The sequence below is a fragment of the Brachycentrus maculatus genome, unplaced genomic scaffold, assembly GCF_059751285.1.
Source record: "Brachycentrus maculatus isolate JH-2025_06_01 unplaced genomic scaffold, ASM5975128v1 h1tg000393l, whole genome shotgun sequence".
NCBI classification, from domain to species: Eukaryota; Metazoa; Arthropoda; class Insecta; order Trichoptera; family Brachycentridae; genus Brachycentrus; species Brachycentrus maculatus.
In genome coordinates this window covers 239,813-264,389 of record NW_028281142.1, presented here as the reverse complement: position 1 = coordinate 264,389, position 24,577 = coordinate 239,813, and the positions used below count along the sequence as shown (strand labels likewise).

Here is a 24,577-nt window from a genome sequence, read left to right as displayed (position 1 = left end):
CGCAATCAGTTGTTCCGACGACAAAGCTTTCTTTAATTTACGTTTAAAGTGGTAAAAACAAATTCTATTTCAATTCTAAGTATGCTATAAGATATTCTCAATAGATGTCACTATGCGTTCAATTTATTTGTGCATTTTAAATAATTGATTTTCTTTACTCAAAGCCCATTTAAAACGGCGCGTCTTAAGACGTCATTTTTGTATGAGCGGCGCTCCGTTCACAGAAAATTATGCGTCTCAAGACGCTCTTGGCAGTTAACCGGTTAATTTAGTAAGATATCAAATAGTCAATGATCCCCTCTTTTGAATAAAATGCACTCGGTCACTTTCTCCTGTATGACCATGATATGATGAAATAAATATTAAAAAGTAAACTTTGACAAAATAAAAAAAATGTTTTTTTTTACAGGCAAGTTGGTCCACTTCCAGTAAAAAGCAGAGTGACAAACTCTTGGAAGTCATTAGAAGGTTGGCGGAAGATGACAAAGATGGTGTAATGGCGCATAAGGTATGAATAACTTTTTATTATCTAAGTTTAGTTAAGTTTTTTTTTTTATATATTTTTATTGTGGAACATGTTTTTTTTTATTTCATTGTCTGACTTACTAGGATTGTCCACATTCTAAGTCAGCTGAAATTTTGATCAATAATACAAGTAAACATTTTATATGAAATACCTTAAAAAAATTTGAAAAATGACAGAAATCAATGTACGTAAACATTTTATAACAAATACATTAAAACAAATTTTAAAAATGACTAAAATTAATTTTGTCCGCCTCCATAGTGTAACGGTCAGCACGCTTGGCTATCGTACTGGAGGTCCCGGGTTCGATTCCCAGGGGGGGGGGTCAAATAAATATAAGTGATTTATTCACTCCAATATTTATTAAATATTTCCCTGGACTGGTGCCTAAAGCGGAGAGCTGATCGCCTTTCCTTCATGTGTCAACCAACAATCAAGATAACACTGCCTTTATATGATGCAGTGCCCTATGCACCATCGGGTGCGGATAAGGGTTAGTAGAAGAAGAAGAAAAAAATTAATACAAGAACACATTTTATAAGAAAACCCTTAAAATAAATAGAAAAATGACTAAATGATTATGGATTATGGATTATATTAAGGATTATTCAATGTTTATAAAACGTATACTTTATAATTTTTTAATTTTTATCAGAAACTGGATTATTCACCCTTTGGTTGATATGTCAATATATCGCTCACTCCTTTCAAGAACGTCATGAATAAAAAAGCTTGATTTTTCACGTTTTTAATGTTAAAAAATATAATACAATGTGTTAAAAAATATATATGAAGCCACTTATTTAACTTTATGCTGTGCAACAGATCTTTTCAGGTAAAACCTCAAGGTTTTTTCTCCATTTGAAAAATATTTAGTATATTTAAAAAAATAATTAAACAATACCTTTTGTTCAAAATGCAAAAACAACACTTTCTGCCCTGTAGCGGGTGAATATTAGGTTAAAAATATGCCTCTTTTGCTGGGATATAGTACATTTTCTGTGCATTCCGAAAACATGCACCACTGAAAATTTACAATTTTTGATTTATGACGTCCTTGAAAGGAGTGAGCGATATATCATATTATAGGTTCAATTTAAGTGCCCGCCTCCGTAAGTGTAATGGTTAGCACGCTCGCTACCGTTCTGGAAGTCCCGGGTTTGATTCCCAGGGGGGGTCAAATAAATGTAAGTGATTTTTTCACTCTAATATTTATTCAATATTACCCTGAACTGGTACCTGAAGCGGAGGGCTGATCACCTTTCCTTCGCGTGTTAACGATCAAGATAACACTGCATTTTTATAATGCAGTGCCCTATGCACCATTGGTGTGCGGATAAGGGTTTCAAATATATTTTAAGTTCAAAAACATATCAATTTCAGGTGTTGGTGCTGTTTTGGAACTTGGCTCACTCGAAAGAGATATGCACCGAGGTGATGGACGTAGCCCTGAACAACCACGTCAAGATCTTGGACTACAGCTGCTGCCAGGACAGGGACGCCCAGAAGACCCTTTGGCTCGACAAGTATGTTCTTCTCTCCTTCTCACCCCCCCCCATCCCCTATCTGCACACTGCGCGGAACGAAATATATTTTATTTTATTTATTACTACTAGAAGTGCCCGGCCACTTGTTGGTGTGGCTCTATCTGGTTAAATGGGATGGAAATAAAAAAAATCTGTTCAATTTCACAATGGTTGTATAGCAATGAAAATTCTATGTTTTAGCAGATACTTTATGGCACATTTTATAAACTTTATAAAATAAAACTGCTTTGCTTTTAAACCACTTTTTATTGGTACTTTTCTCCAACCGGTTTCGACAAGATCCTTGTCATTAACAGGGTTACATGCAATACTTGTTTAACCCTGTTGATGACAAGGTTCTTGTCTAAACCGGTTTGAGAAAAGTTTCAATAAAAAGTGGTTAAAAACAAAGTAGTTTCATTTTATAAAGAAATTACTATGATTCAATTAAACATCAATGCAATTGACAACATTGAAAGTGACGGCAACTGTCAAACACGGCAACATGCTGTCTATGCAGTACGTACATAGATTTATATGCACGCGAAGATTTCGGGATTATATAAAGGGTCCGCCATCTAAAGTTTTTTTTTTCAACTAGTGCTTATTTCGTGAATGGTAACACTTAGCTCATGTCTGATTTGACAGATAATTAGTTTTATCCTTCCGCTGAGCGAATATGGTTATGTGTATACGCTTGAACAACGCTGGGAAATATTGCGACATTACTTTGAAAATCATGGTAATGTTGCAGAATGTGTGCGAAAATTGCGTACGGTTTTTGGAAGAAGAGAAGCACCGTCAGCTCCGTATGTTCGTTATCTTGTGAAAAAAGTGAAAGAAACTGGCATCCTCATCGATAAACCAAAGCGTGAAAAGCCAAAAACAGTGCGTACACCCGAGAATATCGATGTTGTGGCAGAAAGTGTGCGTGAAGCGCCATCAACATCAATTCACCGTCGTTCTCAACAATTTGAACGGATTTTTGTTCACAAAAATTGAAGAGGAGGATATTGGCAACATTTGGTTTCAACAGGACGGCGCTACGTGCCACACAGCCGAAGCTACACTCGATGTTTTGCGCCCTTTTTTCAAAAAAAAAAAGTTATTTGGCGGACCCTATACTAACCTGTACAGATGCTTGAATTTAATGTTTCTGCGTTTGGTGTAAATAATCGCTTTTAACCTTTCTGAGAGTAAATGAATGTCAACGCAAATTTTCCTCAAAGAAGTATCGACGTTAATGAACGTCCAAGTCCGTCTGTCAGTTGGTATGATGTATCTTGTATAGCAATGACATCTGTGGATATTTCTATGCAATTTTGTCATAAATAAAAATTAATAAAACGAAGAGATGGTGATTTTCACTTTTTTAAAAAAATATTTTTCTTTATAATACGTACATATTGTGAAAAAAAAATCATGTAAAAAGAAACCACTCCGTAGAGAGAGTTGGATATGAATTATACTCCCGGAAAGGTTAATTTATCTTCAATTCCTGACCTATGTTATAAATGTAAAAACGTGAGATTAGCGTGACGAGAAGGCCCGATTGTCTCGCCGCAGGTGCGTGGAGGAGCTGAAGACCTCGTCGCAGTGGGCGCTGCCGGCGCTGAAGCAGATGCGCGAGATCTGTAGCCTGTACGAGGCGGCCGGCGCAGGCGGGGCCGGCGCGGGCGCGGCCGGCACGCGCGCGCCCGCGCCGCCGCCGTGCCGCCAGGCCGTCATCGAGCGCCTGCAGAGCCAGCACTCGCTGGTCATCCTGGTCACCGACTCGCTAACTGAATACATGGACAGCGCGAGGACCATACTCAGAGGTGAGTCTCCCCCACTCATAGCAGACATAGATAGATGCGGGTGTAGCAGACAAACAATATTTTTATGTTTTGTTTTCTATTTATTTCAAGTATTTGTAGTATTTCGCCCACTCCTTTCAACAACGTCATATATCAAATATCGTCAATTTTCAGTTGTGCATGTTTTCGGAATGCCCAGAAAATTTACTATATCCCAGCAAAAGCGGGATATTTTTAACTTAATATTTACCCGCTACAGGGCAGACAGTGTTGTTTTTGCATTTTGAAGAAAAGGTATTGTTTAATTGTTGTTTTTTTAAATACTTAATATTTTTCAAATGGGGAAAAAACGTTAAGGTTTTACCTAAAAAGATCTGTTGCACAGTAAAAAGTTCAATAAGTGGCTTGATGTTTATTTTTAATACATTTTATTATATTTTTGAACTTTAAAAACGTTCTCCTGAGAAATCAAGTTTTTTGATTTATGACGTTCTTGAAAGGAGTGGGCGATTTGGTAATCAGTCCTGTACTCGAGATTCTAGATTATTTATGTGTTACATGTGTTGAAAGTAAAGGATTGTTGAAAGGAGTGAGCGATTTGTAGTTTATATAATCACTTTTAATCTAATTTTACTTCTTATAATATCTATTGTATTCTTGCCAGTGCCCTTTTACTATGACCTAAAATATAATGTATACCCACACACAGGCCATGCCTTTGTGGGATATTTTTTTGTATTTAAACTAACCAACTAACTAAACATCACGCCGCTTACCCCTAGGGGTAGGCAGAGAGAATAGAATGCCACACGACTCTGTCTTTGCAAACATTCTTCGCCTCTTCCACGTTCATGCATCTCCTCATACATACCCGCCGATTGTTTCGACTCCTAACCTGACCGCTTTCAAGTATTTGGCATACCTGATCGTGCCAAGTTTTTCTCGGTCTTCCTCTGCTCCTTTTTCCAATTACATTCGCCTGATATATGTGTTTTACCGTTCTTTCCTCACTCATTCGTTCTACATGTCCAAACCATCTCGACACACGTTTCTTAATTTTATCGATAATACTTATCTCAGCCTTGCATTCTTTCCTTATTTCATCATTCGATCATCTCGGCTGTCCAAATTTAAAACACAGTAAGGGACATTTTTTTTGTAGTACGTTTTTTTTTAATTTTTGGACTAAGTAGAGTCTACTTAATCCATAAATGCAAAAAAAACATACTACAAAAAAAAATTGTCCCTTACTGTGTTTTGAATTTGGACAGCCGATCTATCAAACATCGTTTTGCCACACATTCTTCTGAGGGATCGCATTTCGACTGCATTCAGTCTGCTTTCATCCTTCTTTTGCCAACTCCATGCTTCACTTCCATACATAAGGGTTGGAACCAGAATTCCGTTGTGTACTGCCAGTTTAGTTTCCGCTAATATACATGATATATGTACATAAAAAACTAACATTTAATTTATAAATATTAAAAAAAATAATTAAAAGGTAAGTAAAAAACTCAAACTCTTGTATATAACGTTAATAAATAATAATAATAAAACTCTTATCCGCACCCCAATGGTGCATAGGGCACTGTGTCATATAAACGCAGTGTTATCTTGATCGTTTACACATGAAGGAAAGGTGATCAGCCCTCCGCTTCAGGTACCAGTCCATGGTAATATTGAATAAATATTACGGTGAAAAAATCACTCATATTTATTTTACCCCCCTTGGGAATCGAACCCGGGACCTCCAGAACGGTAGCCGAGCATGCTGACCATTACACTACAGAGGCGGACATATAACGTTAGTAAGAAGTAAATTGGAATACAATTCATCAGTTTTAACACTAAACTACTGGGTTCATTCACAATCAATAGGAAAGGGTGCTGTAGAACGAGGCTACTTGAACTTTGATGTGAACCGGCGTGATGGTTAGTTAGTTAGTTAGTTTGTTGTAATGTATGTATTAATTTTTAATAAATTGATTTGATTTGAAAATACTGGACACAATAAGAAGGCTGAAGTAAGTAAGTAAGATAGAACTCATCTCACAGTCTTGTCTTCCTTTTCAGAGCAACCGGAGCTAGACTGGGACACTTGGTTGCCGGACGGCCGGTATCCGCACGTGCTGCAGGTGCAGGAGAGACTCGCCTTCCTCAGGTTCCTGCTCAAGGACGGCCAGCTGTGGCTGTGCGCCGAACAGGTCACATTTTGATTTCTTCTTCTTCTGTGCGCGTCATGTCAGGTCCCTCCGACGTCACTTGAGAGTAATCGTCCTTGTCTTGGGCAGCTCTAAACGGCGCCTCGACGGTTCTGATCCCCACGTTTAGATTTATTCTGAGCTAAATGTAGACACAAATGTGTAAATGTCTGCCTCTGTGGTGTAATGGTTAGCGTGTTTAGCTACCGTGCTAGAGGTCCCAGGTTTGATTCCCAGTTGGGGGGGTGGGGTGAAAATAAATATTAGTTATATTTACCTTCTAATATTACCCTGGACTGGTCCCTGAAATGCAGGAGTGATCACCTTGCCTTCATGTAAGTATCAATTGAGATAACGCTGTATCAATATGATGCAGTGCCATATGCACCATTGGGTGCATATAAGGGTAAGAAGAAGAAGAATGTATGAGAAGGTGTATGTATGAATGTGGAAGAGGCGAAGGTTGTGTACCAAGACAGATTGGTGTGGAGTTCTATTCCATCTATCCCGTTGGGTGTGGATAAGAGCTAAAAGAAGAATGTATGAGAAGATGTTAAAATGTGGAAGAGGCGAAGGTTGTGTACCACAACAGATTGGTGTGGTGTTCTCTTCCATCTGCCTAGAAGCGGCGCGATGGTCAGTTAGTCAGTCGGACGCTCCCATTGGTTGAGCCCGGAGTACGATGAATGTCTGACAAGAGGCGTGGTTGGTTCCCAGGCGAAGCAGATCTGGATGTGCCTGGCGGAGAAGGCCGTCTCCCCTGACGACCGGGAGGCGTGCTTCCGCTGGTTCAGCAAGCTGATGGGCGAGGAGCCCGACCTGGACCCCGGCATCAACCTGCACTTCTTCCGGCAGAACATCCTCACGCTGGACCCCGGCGTGCTCACGCACAGCGGGATCAAGTGCTTCGAGAGGTGCCTACAATTTTCACTCATGAATTACATGAAATTATACTTTAACCTTTCCGGGAGTACAAAAATTGATGTCCGACTTTCTCTGAACTCGCTTATCGTCGGAACTCGAGGATTCTTTTTACGTAACGAGTAGACAGTAATATGAATTGAATAATCATTTTGACACCTGCCATTTTGTACTTCAATCTACAGTGGTGGTTAAAAGATCCGTAACAGTTCTAATATGCGTATTATTCTAACCTTTTTGGGAGTACAAAATTTATGTCCGACTTTCTCTGGGGAGTGGGTTCTTTTTACATGAAAATATATTTTTTTTCATTAAATCGATGTATTATGATGATAGAAATTATGTTAAAATAATATAATTTAAAAAAAAAAAACACCTTTTTGAAATATTGTTCAATTAGGACAAAATTACACACAAATATCCACAGATGTCATTGCTATACAAGTTACATCACACTTACTGGCAGACGGACTTCGACGTTCATCAACGTCGATACTTCTTTAAGGAAAATTCGCACTGACGTTCATCTACGTCCATACTCCCAGACAGGTTAAACACAAAGACTAAATCCACTCACAAGTAAGCACAGGCTATGAAACTTATAAAGTTGAAGCCTGAGTAGGGACATGATAAACGGTGTTGCATAAGATATAGCTAGATTTCAGAGTCACTTGGACGTAAGTAATTAAAAAAAAAAAAACATCCTACTCTCTCTCACCCTTTCAATAATAACAATTTGTATAGCGCCATTTTTGTTAAATCCGCCTCCGTAGTGTAATGGTCAGCACGCTCGGCTACCGTTCTGGAGGTCCCGGGTTCGATTCCCAGGGGGGGGGTGAAAATAAATTTATTTAATATTACCCCAGAATGGTCCCTGAACCGCAGGAGTGATCTATGTACTTCCCTTTATGTAAGTAACAATCAAGATTACACTGTGTCCATACTATGCAGTGCCCTATGCACCATCGGGTGCGGATAAGGACTAGAACAATATTTCTCAAAATGGGCATTCTAGAAGACTTTTACAGGTCATAAGAAGCCCAGAGACAAATCTTTTTTTTTAATTATTTTTTTTTTACGTAACAGATTAAGATGCTGGAACGAATTATGCTCGTTATAAAAGATTCCACTGTATTCTAAACTTTATTTTTATCACTAGATAAATGCAACAAGTAGCAAATACAGAACATATTTATCAATTCTTTACAGGTTCTTCAAGGCTGTGAACGCTAAAGAGGGTAATCTAAAGTTGAGGAGAAGAGGATACCAAATGGAGGAAGCGGATCTGATAGGCTTAGACTATCTCTGGAGGGTGAGAATTACCCTTTCACTCTCTGATTACCAATCGAGTAGCGCCGTGTTTCCTACTTCTGAGTGATGGTGTGTTTGTGCGCAGGTGATTTGCGAGTGCCGGGAGGAGATAGCCCTGCGCGGGATCGAGCTGATGAAGGAGGTGTGCGCCAGCCCGGGCGCGCGCCTGGCGGCCGCGGCGCACCACGAGGCCTTCACGGCCGCCTGCTGCGAGCGGCTGCAGCAGGCGCGCGCCGCCCTGCAGGCGGCCACCACGCCCGACCGTGAGTATATCACGAATCCTGCCGTATTGTCTGTTTATCAACCTTTCAAGTGCCAGGAGGTATTAGTAAGGCTCTTATCTTGTATGAGACTTTATTTAATGTCCACCTCCATAGCGTAATGGTCAGCACGCTCGGCTACCATTCTGGAGGTCCCGGATTCGATTCCTTGGGAGGGTCAAATAAATATAAATGATTTTTTCACTCTGATATTTATTCAATATCACCCTGGACTGGTACCTGAAGCGGAGGGCTGATCACCTTTCCTTCATGTGTTAACGATCAAGATAACACTGCGTTTATATGCAGTGCCCTATGCACCACTGGGGTGCAGATAAGAGTAAAAAAAAAAAAAAAAACTTGTATGGATGGCCTGGCTAGCACGGTATTCAAGAGCGCGTAAACGCACTCAGGGTATAAAACCAGTTGAAAGACTCTTTCGACTCTTACAAGACATTTTATGCGTAAACGCACTCAAGGCAGAAAACCAGTTAAAAGACTCTTTTAACTCTTACAAGACATTTTATTTATTGTTTCGGCATTGTGGTAAGACATGATGAAATTGTAAAAGAAAAACACTTGTTTTTACAACTTGAGTTTGATTTATTACAACGACTAGTTTCGGAAGCCATGCTTCCATCTTCAGGTCTAAATATAAACAGTTTATATTTAGACCTGAAGATGGAAGCTTAGCTCCCGAAACTAGTCGTTATAATAAAATAAACTCGAGTGGTAAAAAACAAGTGTTTTTCTTTTATACTTTCCTACAAGACGCTACAAATTAGTAAGCGAACACTTGATTAATACATTTTTTGTAATACATAAGAATATATACCGCTCACTCCTTTCAAGAACGTCATAAATAAAAAATTGACAATTTTCAGTTGTGCATGTTTTAACAATGCCCAGAAAATGTACTATATCCCAGCAAAAGAGGCATATTTTTAACTTAATATTTACCCGCTACAGGGTAGAAAGTGTTGTTTTTCCAATTTGAAGAAAAGGTATTGTTTAGTTTTTAAAAAAAAAAAAATACTTAACATTTTTCAAACGGAGAAATAACCTTCAGGTTTTACCTAAAAAGATCTGTTGCACATTAAAAAGTTCAATAAGTGGCTTGATATTTATTTTTAATACATTGTATTATATTTTTTAACTTTAAAAACGTTCTCCTGAAAAATATTTTTTTTGATTTATGACGTTCTTGAAAGGAGTGAGCGATACAACAATTTATCAGTCACTGGATTATTCACCAAATCCAGATTCATTATCAACATTTAATCTTATATTTTTTCTAACATTAACCCTTATCTTTTTTCATCATAGGTCCCATGTCGAATGTCATTCAACATTTTTTTACATTGTTCGTAACGTTTGCCATTCTGCCCGTTATCGTGGCGCCTTTACCAAGTTTTTTCAATATTTCAGAGGCTACGATATGCTGCATCAGATTATGCCGGGTGCTCAGGGTACTGACGGAATACGTGGAGGAGTGTGATCGCAAGTTCACAGTAGAGAGGGTCATACTACCCTTGTACAGGTAGGCATTTTATCACTGTAATAAAACTGTATTAAATGCCTTTGTGGGTACTTTTTTTGTATGAATATAATATAATATTTTTATACTTGTAATTATTTTATATTACGAAATGCAAAAAAAAATGTATAAAGAGGGAAAAAAACTGGCAGCTAAGTGCCAGTTATTTTTATTTAATTATTGCTATGGGAAAATGCGTTTCTGGAACAAATTAAATACAGTACAGTAAATATAAGTGATTTTTCACTCTAATATTTATTCCATTTTACCCTGAACTGGTACCTGAAGCGGAGGGCTGATCACCATTCTTTCATGTGTTAACGATCAAGATAACACTGCGTTTGTATGATTTAGTGCCCTATACACCATTGGGGTGGGGATAAGGGTTTGAATGAATATTTATTCAATATTAATATTAATATTTACTATTATTATTTTTTATATTTATCAAAAGTATCCTGGACTGGTACCTGAAGCGGAGGGCTACCTTTCCTTCATGTGTTAATAATCGAGATATATGATGCAGTGCCCTTTGCACCATCAGGTGCGGATGAGGGCTTAATTTTTTTTATCAGCCATCCCATGTAGCTTGAATTAGTGATCAGTCAAAACTATTCTGTGAACTTTTTTGACATCTCACAAACTCTTTAGTGGCGGATTATTTTCATTCTCCTTGTAGAATTTTCTTCCAAAGTCACGTTTTGATTGGAAATGTCTTTTGTTTGTTGACCAGGGCTGGGCGGGGTAGGCAGTGCGGTCTAGTGATAAGATTTCAAGCCGGGCAGAGGCAACTGGACGACATGGAAGTTTACACGCATTCCAATGAAACCTTACATACCCTTAGGACTACAATACATAGAAAGTAAGTAATGGCTTTTTATATTTCGCCACCTTCTATAAAGTAATAATAATAATAATAATTTGGATAATTTGTATAGCGCCATTTTCGTAAAATACTTCCTCAAGGGCACTTATAAAGACATGGATAATAATAATAATAATAGGATGATGATGATGATGATAATGATATACAAAAAATAAATGGATTAAAACGTCGTCAATCGGTCTCGGGCCGTCGAGTTTGGAGCGGGGAAAAGATGACAAATTATAACGCCTTCCTCTTGATTCCATGGGCTGGAGAATGGCCAAGGTGTTGGGCAGGACGCCTTGCTGAGCGTTGGTGGTCACGCTGGAGGGCAGCTTGTTGAGCTCCTCGTCATTGTGGATGGCCAACTTCCAACTTCACAGTTCCAACTTCCAGACTAGCACAGTTCAAATGGGACTTCACTTTTGTCCTCTTTTGTCGCCCTTCCGTTATCCGACATGATTGCTTTGTCTCTGAGGTTTTCGCTTTCGCTTTTATTCGAATGGGAGCTGGCGTGACTGAGGTATTTAAGGTTGTAGTTCGATTTCATCAAATTTAACCGTTTAAGCACATGTTCTAGGATAGTTATTGTCTTTGCATATTTTTATTGCAGCCATTTATTCCCGAGAAGCTAGGGGTTTCGGATGAATATACTATGGTCGTAACGTACCCTTAAGGGACGAACACAAACCACTTTTTAATGCGCGATGGCCACATGTGTTCATTCAGCACAGATTCTTACTTATTAAAGTAACAATAATTTGAAAACACAAATTGAAAAGGGCTTCTTGATATGGGGACACAAGTAGTATATTTTGTATATAAAAAGCATTGTCAACTTTGAGTAATATTATTTATTTATTTTTTGAAAAAAAAGAGAAATATTTGTGTTTTTATTATTTACACAAATATTTCATTTTCATACTATTTCTATGAGCCTAAGCGGCCCATTATTAGAAATAGGTATCAAATTGTGGTAGAGTGGGTTCGAACCGAGAAACTCTGACTTAAGAGTCCGCGACACTAACCACGGGGCCACAACCCGACACTTATAACATTCTCCTTCACTTTGATGACTATAGTAGATTTACGCTTCCACGAAAAAATAGTTTATAGTCCATCTGTCTTAAAAACATCTCAGTTGTTCTGTTACTGTTCTCTTCTTTAGTCCAACGTCTTTACTACTTGACGCCATTATGGGTCTTGAAATTTTCAGGATAGTGAAATACTCCCATACATGGGATATAATACGAACTACGCACGATGGAATGTTCTTTCGGTGGTTTTGTGCACACTAAAGGAAAAAATGTTGTTTAAAAATGGGTTTAATAAATATAAGTGATTTTTTCACTCTAATATTTATTCAATATTGCACTGGACTGGTACCTGAAGCGGAGGGCTGATCACCTTTCCTTCATGTGTAATCGATCGAGATAACACTGCGTTTATATGAAGCAGTGCCCTATGCACCATTGGGGTGCGGTAAGGGATTTATCATTATTATTTTGCTGGCTGCGGGTTGGCCACCCTTGCCTTAAAGATTCTTATTGATGTAATATTTGTATTGTTCAAATAATTTATGGAATTAGTAATCTCTCTATGCTTATTCATACGGTTTATATTACTTTCCAGGTTAAAAGGAGCGTCGGGCGGTAGCATGAAGCTAGAACTCTGTTTGAATGGAGAATTATTGGATCCTAGTCAAGATAGAAAACTTTTATCGGAAATTCCCATTAGAGACAAATTTGTTATCACTGGCAAGGTATTTTTACTTTTTGGCTTATATGTGCATTTGTTAATTACTAATATTGGTTATAATTGCGAAGATATTATTATTTTTTCCTTTTTTTGTGTTAATTAATTACTATATTATGTGTTCTGAATTGATTTCTGGAGTCCATCATGAGAGAAGCGTTCATTTTCTTTTCCGTTATTGCGGTTTCTACTGTCTATTCCTGGGTCAGTGTCCTACTCTATGGTCGCTTTGTCCGTTTCCGCTGATTTGGTATCCGGTCATCCATGGATTTGGGTTGTTCATAAAGCGTCATTTTCCCATCGTGTAACGACGTTCGTTGATTTTGTCCGATCAATTCGAAAAAATCGTATTCATTCCTGGGCAGTATATCGTAGATAGTGTTATAAACTTTGAAAACATATTTAGTTCTTTTAATTTACGTCATTAAAACGTCAAGTTCTTGTGTATAACGGATAATTATCGTGTTTATTTTGATTGCGAGACGCCGCCGCCATTTTGAGTGCGCGGTAATTGTTTACAAACACCGTGAGAAGTGTGTGAATCTTATTATTATTAAGTGTCTCGTCTTCTATAAAAACAAAACTAAAGAAGTGCTCGTATTATAAACTTTCGCTTCAATCCAAACGGCATTGTCGCGCATTTACCGAAAAAACTTTTCATTTCGAATATTTTATAAACAAAACGACGCCATCTTGAAACACGTGTTTGTTGTTTACAAACATCGTGCGAGTCAAGATTTTCAAGGGCGACGGATAGTTAATTAAATTTTTATAGAACTTTATGCTTTGTGCCTAATTTCATATAAATTTTCACATCTGTCCGAAAACACCGATCTTTATAGAAAATGAGTGATACAGAAAATGTTTCGCCATTATCGCCGGTAGCTGGGCCTTCTCAGCGCAGTGAATCTCGAAAAAGATCCCGCGATCCATCCGTTTTATCGTCAGATTCAGAGTCTCCTGAACCGCGTCAGCAAAAGCGCCTTAAAGTGTTAATGGACCCACGGATAGACTATCTAGTTCAGCAGATAGGACTTTTGACTGACGCCGTGTTCCAAAGTCAAACCGGGGCTAAGGTCGCGGCGCCAGGCGACACTTCTCCCGTAGACTCGGGATCGCAAGAAGACGACGACGGTTTTCTACAGCAGCCTCCTGGACTAGAGGAACACGAGGATCCTCAGGATATCCAAGAAGAGCTGCAGCTGGATTTCCAGGAACCCAGCACAGTAGTCAAGGAACCTATCCATCCAACAGCAAATCCCATCAGGATTCGAGCCTTAGAAAAGCTGCAACACTTTGGTAGTGAAAACTGGGCAGGCGTGCGATATGCTGATGTCCAGAAGAAATTTCTGGCAGAGCCATCGTTTGTTGAATTGAAAGTCAACGACGAGCTCAGACGCTGCGATGTCAGCTCCCCTGCCCAGGCTTCGCTGGAAAGGTCTTTCGCCGCTCTATCTCATGCCCTCCTCATACAAAAAGAGGAGTTTCAATCAGGGCTCCAAGAACTGGTCAATTGGGCCGCTGATAAGAACACAATTCTTAATAAAAGAAACGTATTCGATAAAGTAAAAGTTTTGTTTGCTCCTGACTCCGCATACCAGAAGGTTTCCGAAGATATTCTTCAGATGGTATGTGGCAGGTGCACAGAGGCGGTACAATTCCGCAGAAAATCCATCCTCGGGGAAGTCAGAGACGAGCATGTCAGAGAGGGACTTTGCAAAATCCCTCCTTGCTCAGAATATCTCTTTGAAAAGGGGAATCTGACGGCCTTCCTCTCTAGGGTAGGTACCTCTGACAAGCTTACGATAAAACCTGCAACAACCCATCCTTTATCAAGACCCCAGGTTCCTACCAGAAAAAAGCCAGATAACCAGTTTTTTCGTGAACAGCGAAGGCCTCTCGCTAACAAAAATAACGGTCCTCCCAGAGGAGAAGCTGGCCCCAGCAAATTTTCCACCAAGAAAAAAGGGGGAGGCAAGTCTACTTCTGGTAGTTCAAAAGGAAAGTTTAGAGGAAGGCACACTCGAAATTGACGCCAGAAGGAATCCATTTCGCGGGGGATGCTTAAAGTTATTCCAGGCAGCATGGGCGACACTGGGAGCACCAGCATTTATGCTAAAAATGATAAGGGGGACACGAATACCATTTGTGTCAAAACCTCCTTTGATAATGCCACACAAGAATACTTTAAATCACTTCAGCACACCCCCTTCTGCCGAGATGGACTCCCAAATAAAGGAACTCACCGAGAGCGGTGTTCTGGAAGCCGCGGATCTCACTCCCAGCTTCTTATCAAAAATGTTCCTAACACCAAAATCGGACGGCTCCTCACGGGTAATCTTCAACTTGAAGTCCCTAAACCTGTTTTTAAACCCTGCTCCATTCAAACTCATAAGCCACTGCAAGGTTCCGGAATTTTTGCAACCAAACGATTGGTTGACAAAGATAGACCTCTCACAAGCATACTACCATCTCCCGATCGCATCAAAGCATCGGAGATTCTTGCGCTTGGTCTACCGAGGAAACTTGCTTCAGATGACAAGTCTGCCCTTTGGCCTTTCATCTGCTCCCAGAATGTTCGCGACCCTTACAAATTGGGTAGCCGAGTTACTGCGTCAGAAAGGTATACGGACAATCGTGTATCTCGACGACTTCCTCCTTGCGAGCCAATCCAAGGAAGATCTAGGCCGACAAACGCGGCTAGCAGTAAACACTCTACAATATCTGGGATGGAATGTAAATTTCCAAAAGTCAGTGCTCTCCCCAACACAAAAGTGCGAATACCTGGGGGTCGTATGGGACATGCGCAACAATCGCAAGTCCCTGTCAGAACGGAAGTGTGCGGCATTCCACCAATCACTTCGAGCGATACTGTCTTCTCGCCGATGGTCACGAAAGCAAGCGGAAAGTCTCCTGGGAAGGTTAAACTTTGCCAACTTCGTGGTGAGAAGAGGACGGCTGCACTGCCGACAATTGCAGATAGCGAGCAAACCGCTGAAGCAACTTCCACCCAGAAGATTAGTTCCAATGACCGAGGAGTGCTTGCAGGAGGTGGAATGGTGATTAGAGAACTTGAACTCGTCAAGCACCATTCACAAGGAAATGTTCAGTCATTTCCTGACAACAGATGCCTCAGACCTGGCTTGGGGAGCAACTTTAGACGATTTAACCTTATCAGGTCAGTGGACCGTCCAACAGAAAAAGTGGCATTCAAACCGAAAAGAGTTGTTCGCAGTGCTTGCAACCCTTCAACACTCAGCTCACAACCTCTCCGGTTCAGAAGTCTTAGTGCAATCGGACAACAAATCAGTGGTTGCGTATATCTCCAAGGAAGGGGGCACCAGATCCTTAACACTTTTAAATCTGACCCAAGACCTCCTGATCCTTGCAGACAAGTGGGATATCTCGTTGACAGCTCAGTTTCTTCCCGGAAAATACAACGGAGACGCGGATCACCTATCTCGGGGAAAAACACCTCCGGAGTGGCACCTTTTACCGGCAGCAACCCAACCGATTTTCAATCTCTTCGGGCAACCCGATATAGACCTATTTGCTTCCGTAACGGCACACGTGACTTCGACATACGTGTCAAGAGATTGCACGGACTCGTGCGCAATCTTTCAAAACGCTTTCAGTCAATGTTGGGACTTCAATCTGGCCTGGATATTTCCTCCGCCAAATTTAATACCAAGAATCCTAGCACACCTGAACAAGGCGACCGGAACATACCTTCTCGCAGTCCCAAGGTGGCCGAGGGCGTTCTGGCGACCAGACCTAATACGCCGATCATTAGCGCCACCACTCAAAATAGCAAACCTGGAATCGGTACTAATCGACACATCCACCGGCAAACCTCCGCCCAAAATCCAAGAACTGGAAATAGAAGTTTGGAAAATTGGGGGTGGGACGGCGTTTTGAGTAGATGGAATCCTGAGGAAAAGAATTTGCTTCTATCAGGGTGGCGAGCTTCGACGCTAAATACCTACAAGCCAGCTTGGGATAGATGGTGCCGCTGGGCATCAAATAACAATTTCCATCCTAACAAACCGTCTGCAAACCAGGTGGCCAGATACCTGGCGCAGTTGTTTATCGAAGAGAAATTGTCATACAATACTATACTAGTACATAAGTCAGCGATAGCAACATTCTGTAACCCAACAGCTGAGGAAAGTCTCAGCTCTAATTTTTTGGTAAAACATACCCTTAAAGCAATAGCCATGGCAAAGCCTACTCTCCCAAAATCTCCAATCTGGAATCCACAGATTGTTAAAGATTGGCTCTGTAAAAATAGCCCTAAACTAAACTCCTTATACGAGATATCGTGTAGAGTGGCAACACTATTGCTGCTCTCGTCAGGACGAAGAGTACACGACCTGACGTTACTAAACATCTCGGATGGAAACCTGCAGGATGAAGGCACTTCTATTATATTACATCCGTCTTTTGGATCAAAGACTGACACCCGGTTACACCAGCAATCCAGCTGGAAACTTTTAGAATCACCGGAGCTTAATATAAACCCAGTCTTTTGGACAAGAAAACTAGTAGAATTGTCCAAGGATCGAAGGTCGGAAGTGGATAACCTTAATAACCTATTTATAAGTACGAGGGGCCCCGTAAAAGCGGCTACAAGAACCATAATAGGAGGATGGGTAAAGAGCACGCTGAAAATGGCAGGAGTGGAAGCTACCCCCGGCAGTACACGCTCAGCGGTCGCATCCCTCAATTGGTTAGAAAACTACCCAATTGATAATATCTTAGAGAGAGGAAATTGGAAAAGTGAAAATACCTTCAGGAAATATTACCAAAGAGAGTTGCTTAATCACACCGTCTCAAAAGACTCCTCTCTAGCAAGCCTGTTTCAACCAGTTAACATCAAATAAAGGCATCACCCGGTCACCAGGAGATAACAGACAGATCTCTCATGATGGACTCCAGAAATCAATTCAGAACACATAATATCGGAGTTTTACCTACCATTAAAACTCTTATTATGTTTCTATTGATTTCTGGAGTCCAGGTAAGACCTACCTGGTGCATCATGAGCTTTATGAACAACCCAAATCCATGGATGACCGGATACCAAATCAGCGGAAACGGACAAAGCGACCATAGAGTAGGACACTGACCCAGGAATAGACAGTAGAAACCGCAATAACGGAAAAGAAAATGAACGCTTCTCTCATGATGGACTCCAGAAATCAATAGAAACATAATAAGAGTTTTAATGGTAGGTAAAACTCCGATAATTTGTTTTGTTTTCGACCCCCCCCCCCCTGAGAATCGAACCCGGGACCTCCAGAACGGTAGCCAAGCGTGCTGACCATTACACTACAGAGGCGGACAATATACTTTACGAATCATTTTACATACTAGGAGATGCTTTTAAAACTGAATTTTTTAATTGAAATTATAATCTGATCAGTTATTTCATTTGCAATATTTTGAATGTGTCCAAATCGTTGAACCTCCATGGCATAATGGTTAGCGTGTTAAGCTACCACGTTTGATTTCCAGGGGGTGTAAAAATAAGACAAATAATTTTGATTTTACACTCTATTTAATATTACCCTCGAATATAAATTATAATAATTATATTAATGGTCCCTGAAGCGCAGGAGTGATCACCTTGCCTTCATGTGAGTAACGATCAAAATAACGCTGCGTCAATACGATGCAGTGCCCTATGCACCATTGAGTGCGGATAAGGGTTTGAAGAAGATAATTTGTTATAACTGCCGTGGTATAATTACTCTTTGTACGTTTTTACATTTGTTAATTGCTAAATCTTTTAACATTTTGTAAAGTTTTATGGTATTTTTTACAATCTCATTCTAGAATTGCGGTCATGAAAAAAACCTTAATGATAAAGATAAACACGTTTAACCTTTCCGGGAGTATAGTAATTGATGTCCCACTTTCTCTAGAGTGTGGGTTATTTTTAGCTGAAAAAAAAAGATTATTTTTTTATCATCATTACACATTCGTTTGAAGATGCCATAACTAGGCGAAACAACTGTCACAGAATTGACTGTTATGTATTTTTAACAATAAAACACATCTTAGTAGACTCAAAAATCCGTGTTTAATTTAACATTTAATACATTGTAGTCGTACAGGAGAAAGTGACCAACTAACAAAACGTAAAATATTCAGGAGGGCCATTTAAGTCACTTTTGTTTGGCAAGAAAATAAACATCAATGCAGTTAGTCATTTTTAGCAAGTCAATATATTAAACATCAAAGTTTAAAATCCTTTTGGATTTTTTTCAGGGCAATATTAAGCTAGTAAGATATCAAATAGTCAACGATCACATTTTTATAAAAAAAAAATGCACTTGGTTACTTTCTCCTGTATGACTACGACATAAATTAAGATAAAATGAATATTTGCAGGTTTGCCCGGCCGGCGTTGCCGGGCAGTCTTCCAACGACAGTTCCAGCGACTCCTCCATGGGTTCCCCTCCCCCGCCGCCCCTGTCGGAGTTAGCTCTTCCCGGAGTGGTATGTTGTAAATTATGTAAAATAATGTAAAATGCTAGGTTTTTTTGTTTATAAAAAATGTTTAAAAAAACTGTTTTATTCAAAGTTTATCCACTTTTCAAATAATATACAATAAATTTAGCGTATTTGCTTTTTTTAAATTAACACACTATCGGCGGGAAGGGTAATTTTACCTTTTCACTCGACTCATCGTAAATTGCGTGTAAGTTATTTTTACGCATGACTTTTGCGGCATCTTTTGATCTTATATCGATGTATACAGTATGGTTAAATGTTATCACTTCTTTTCAGAGATGTTTATCTCTATTATGAGGGTGAATCCGCCCGCAGATAGTGTGTAATAGAATAATTAATAATAAAAGTGGAATGTTGAATTGTAGATGTGAAATGTTGAATTGTAGATGTGGAATGTTGAATGTGTATGTGGAATGTTGAATTGAAGATGTGGAATGTTGAATTGTAGATGTGGAATGTTGAATTGCAGATACTGTCCCGCGGGGAGTGGCAGGTGCCCTTCATCCTGGAGCTGGAGCAGACGGGATGTGACCGAGGGCACACCTACTTGAGAGACGCGGCTCACCAGCTCACGCAGATTTTACCGGCGCACCAACACACGGTAAACAGAATCCCATTTTTGTTATTGATGGACCACAAAAGCATCAGAAAGGGGAAAAATTGACACATTCCAAATGTGGTGTTGGAGGCGCATGCTCCGAATTCCATGAACAGCTAGACGCACCAACGAGTCGAGTTAGGAGTCACTTTCGGATAGCTTGACTCCGGCTAATGTCTGTACACTGCGATAAGTGCAATAAGAAGACCCTTTTCCTGGCGGTCTGCAAATCATCTTGTTGGTTTCAGCAGATATCCTATTTTTTATTATTATTATTTTCCAAGTCTGTTTGCTGTGCTGGTCGGGGTTGTGGGCTCCTGTGTACCGGCCAGCGTCGGGTCGGAGTCGGATCTAGCTGACTAGTTAAACTAAATACTAATCCCTTTCAAAACCTGCACCGGAGTACTTCTAGAAAATTTGGTGACGGATTTACAAACTTGTATTTATTTAGATTGGCAGTGACAGGTATATTGAAAGCTTTAAAATGCAAATGAAAAAAAAAAAAAAAAAAATTCTATATTACCCTGGACTGGTACCTGAAGCGGAGGGCTAATCACCTTTCCTTCATTTGTAAACGATCAAGATAACACTGCGTATAAATATAAATGAAGCAGTGCCCTATGCACCATTGGGGTGCGGATAAGGGTTTTATTATTATTATTAAATGCAAATTCACAGTAAAATCAGGATACAATTTTATATTGTTTTACATTTTCAATAAATTTAGCAACTTAGTTCAAAAACATATTGCTTAGCAAGAGCAGATCTGTCAGGAAGCCTAGATGCTTCTGTATCAGATCTGGGCATGCAGTGGGACAGCTTTCAATATGATATTCTATGAGTCGCTTTATGGATGATGTATACTTGGTTGGCTTGTCTTTGGCCAGTGTCTGTACACGACGGACTCTTCAGTTCTTTGGACACTTTGTGCGTGGCAATGGTGATAGCCTGGAACGACTGGTTGTGATTGATATCCTGGAGGGGAAGAGAGGGAGAGGAAGATCCCCACATGATAGACCGATCAAATTAGGGGGGTTGGAGCGCTACGTGCAGCGCAGTCAAGGGATAACTGGAGAAAATTGCTTCCACAAGGGTCACAACCCTCAGTAATGAAGAGTAAGATGGATAATAATTTGGAGATTTTTCACGCGCGTTGTTGCCCTAAAGTTGCCGTTGGGCTGAATATAGAAATTGAACATTGTTTTCAGGTGGAGATGTTGTCTGCAGCTCTAGTCAGTGAGGATGAGTCCATATTGCGAGAGATGCTGTATGGACTTCCTCCGCCAAATGTAGCTTACAATGTCGAGGTAACGTATCATACACCCCCACTCGATGTAGCCCAACCCTTAAAACATTGCTCGTTGGAGACTCTAGAATATAATTCGCGTTTGACTCTGTTTATTCAATCGGGGCCTTAAAATTTCTTCCAACAACAATGGTAATTAGTCATCCATACATGTTTTGAAATGAATTCTTTTCTATTTGTTTGTAATTTTCCTTTGTTATTTATATATAGATATATGAAAAAATATATAATTCATAGTCTTTTCATTTATTTTAAGCATAAATAAAGTATAAAAAATCACGTCCACTGAGCGTGACGTACTCGCAAGTCCTGGTGGCGCCCCGTTCTATGTTGGGTAGTTAAAAAGTAAACTTTTCTTGAATGTTTTTCGCAGCAACAACTTTGTTTTATCCACTTTTTTATTATAAGTACACTCTAACCTACCGGTTTCGACAAGAACCTTGTCATCGTCAGGGTTTATTAAATTCTAAAATATCAAAATACTCTTAATTAACTATCATTCATTATCATTACTTAAAAGTAAACTTCCTGGTTAACCTTTTAACCGCGTTAACTTTGTTCCTAAGAGACGCCCGTGCGCGGCGGTATTTCCGCCGTTTTTTAAATGATTACTTTAACCATGTATTTAGTTAAGAAATGATTTATTTTCCTAAACAAAAACGTTCAATGGGATTCATTGTGCCTTTTTGGTACTCTATAATACACTTGTGTCACATTATTCTTGAAATATATATTGTAATATAAACAAATAATATCGTAACATAAATAAATCAAAGCACGCATCGTGTGTCACTCTTACCCACTGGCGATGCGTAGCGTCAAGAGTGAGACAGATACAGGGCATGATTATGGCGCGGACTTATTACCGACCGCAAGAAAAATCAGGGATCTGTTCTTTTATTTATCCTTGTGATGTTACTAATTATTACTCAGATATTTCAACAGATGTCATAAGGCCAAAGATTGACGTATTATTTTATCCAAAATTCCACACCATGAAAAAACCCTCCAAGTTGAACTGAGGTTCGAAACTTGGAGCCAAGTAAAAACACATACGCTTATGTCAGCCGCATATGGGGCATGTTTTGTGAAAACACATACGGTTATACGAGCCGCGTGGATCCGGTTAACAGGTTTAAGCGCATGTATGATTGCACACCGACTTTAAGGAGCGTGGCTTTGTGTCGGCAGGTGCTGTACAGCATGGTGATGCCGGCGGCGGACCCGCTGCTGGCGGAGCGCTGGCTGCCCACGCAGCTGGCGTGCGTGCGCCGCTCCCCGCTCTTCCTGGACTCCGTCGGCTCACCCGCCTTCCTGCAGGGGGGGGCGCCCTACACGCTCAGGTGAGCGCTACTCATTTGTCACCCATACAATAAGTAAAATAAACCATCACCTTTCCGGGAAGACAATAATTGATGACTGACATTCTCTGGGGAGTGAGTTCTTTTTACATGTATAGCTAGTTGCAAAAGAACATTCCATCGTGCGTAGTTCGTATCATATCCCATGGAAGTATCTCACTATCGTGACAATTTCTTCTATGGTATATATTCGTGTTAACAAACAATCACAACAGTTTGCGATCGACCTTTAAATACACATTGATAAGAATACAAGTTGCTATAACTGAATGCTAGAGCAACTCAAAGTCAAAATGCTATGCAAAAGCTAATTATACAGTAGCCGTGATACTAGTCAAATGAAGCATATTAAATCTCAAATGAGAACAAGAATCACTGATGAGCATTTGGAAAACTGTTTGCATGTAGCGACAACATCAATCGTTAACGTATCAACATTGATGCACTTATTTCTAACAAACAAAATCAGACGTCTCACAAATTTAAAATAAAAATATAAAAATTGTGTTGCCTAACTCTTATCTTATAAATGTGTTTGATTCACATTTTTGTTACATCTTCTTTAAAAAAAAAACAATATATTTCACGTTTGCTTTGAATAATAAAAGAATCTTTGTTTTACGGCCCCGAAAGAAATCTGATTTCTAAAATCTGGCCCAGCTACTGAAAATGTTGGCCCCCCATGGGCTAAGTCTTCTTACTCTCCTCTGTGATAGTGATTCGACTGTCTCTGAAAAAAGCATTAAGCTTTATAAACTAAAATTAACGCCTTTTTTCTTTTTCAGGAGTGGAAATTTATACTTATTAAAAATAATCAAATTGGTGCTAACAACGTTGGGACATCTGTTTGTCCTCGTGGATTCAGACTCACCCGTCGACCCCGAGACCAGGTCAGTATATGGACAGTACGGTACGCTCTAGGTCAGTGGTTCTGAACCCGTTCAGGGAGCACTTTTGATCATAAGGAAAATTCGCGGTACACAAAAACGAAAGATAACTTTCATTAAAAATAAAACTGATTATTTTATTAAGGTGGAGACTGATTGGAGCATTTCGTCGTAACATAATGTCGTAACATCACTCGCGGCGAGCGTCCGAAACTATGGATGGAGCGCTCGGCTCGCTGTACTGACTGCCTGAATGCTCGCATCGTAACGTGTTACGTTACGACGATCTCCTCCTTTACAGACAGAATACAAATTACATCAATTTAAAAAAAAATAATAAGTAAAAACATCAAACTTTTTGCGGCAAAAATTATTTAATGTGACACCTGACCTTGTCGGCTTTTACGAATTTCAGCGATATTAGGTATAATATTTGATATAGCTACTCTCATTTCTACATCACTTTTCTTCGTTTTAATATTGGTTAATGTCGAGAAACCTGGCTCACACAAAGAGGTTGAAAACTTTAGTAAAATTTTCAGTGCCCTTATGGAGAGAGAGAGCTGGATATTCATCTTGAAAAAAAATCAAAAATTCATCCAGAGTTATTTATGAGAATTTTATTTTTAGAGTACGATCTGTTGATTTAATTATTTGTTCTTCTTGATACGAAAATTTACAATTCATTTATTCATTGCGGCAAAGGGATTTTGTATTCATTATGGGACTATGCTTCTCAAATCGCACAGTAAATAAAAAAAAATGGTTTTCATAATTTCACGGAGCACTCGCAAAGCAACAAGCTCACAGAGCACCAGCGCTCCATTCAGCGCTGGTTAACCCTTTCAGGACAACTGGTTACTGCTGCTAACCACAAATTTAAAATTGTCTAAGTGCCTACAGGTTTCTAGTTGAAACCATAGTGCAATATGTGTTGCCTATGTAACAGAAATAGTGCTTGTATAGATTTCATGTTGGTATCATCGTCTTGAAGCTTATTTCAGACTATTTATTATGGCGATGTGCACATGTCGGGATATCTAATGTCTAATCATCTCGTAGTTGGCAGTCAATGTGTTAAAAAAAATTCTATAACTAACCAATCATGCAGTTTTTCGTGATCAAAGATAAAAATTATTATTTATTGATTTGGCGTTTAATTTGTAGAACTCCATTTTAATTTATGTATTAATTTTAAATCAAACACA

At 39.5% G+C, this 24,577-nt stretch overlaps 1 protein-coding gene across 1 annotated transcript in view; it reads left to right on the top strand.

The window, feature by feature from the left end:
* Positions 1 to 24,577, top strand: part of LOC148302999 (ubiquitinyl hydrolase FAF-like) — a 68,712-nt gene that overhangs the window by 15,032 nt on the left and 29,103 nt on the right. Inside the window, exons 11-25 of the mRNA XM_088270691.1 lie at positions 410 to 508; positions 1,910 to 2,052; positions 3,619 to 3,869; positions 5,922 to 6,052; positions 6,767 to 6,963; positions 8,180 to 8,282; positions 8,367 to 8,544; positions 9,970 to 10,081; positions 10,812 to 10,940; positions 12,576 to 12,705; positions 19,095 to 19,202; positions 19,687 to 19,818; positions 21,024 to 21,122; positions 22,313 to 22,464; positions 23,268 to 23,372. Of these exons, the coding sequence (XP_088126817.1) occupies positions 410 to 508; positions 1,910 to 2,052; positions 3,619 to 3,869; positions 5,922 to 6,052; positions 6,767 to 6,963; positions 8,180 to 8,282; positions 8,367 to 8,544; positions 9,970 to 10,081; positions 10,812 to 10,940; positions 12,576 to 12,705; positions 19,095 to 19,202; positions 19,687 to 19,818; positions 21,024 to 21,122; positions 22,313 to 22,464; positions 23,268 to 23,372 (2,069 nt within the window). The remainder of the gene's footprint in view (positions 1 to 409; positions 509 to 1,909; positions 2,053 to 3,618; positions 3,870 to 5,921; positions 6,053 to 6,766; positions 6,964 to 8,179; positions 8,283 to 8,366; positions 8,545 to 9,969; positions 10,082 to 10,811; positions 10,941 to 12,575; positions 12,706 to 19,094; positions 19,203 to 19,686; positions 19,819 to 21,023; positions 21,123 to 22,312; positions 22,465 to 23,267; positions 23,373 to 24,577) is intronic.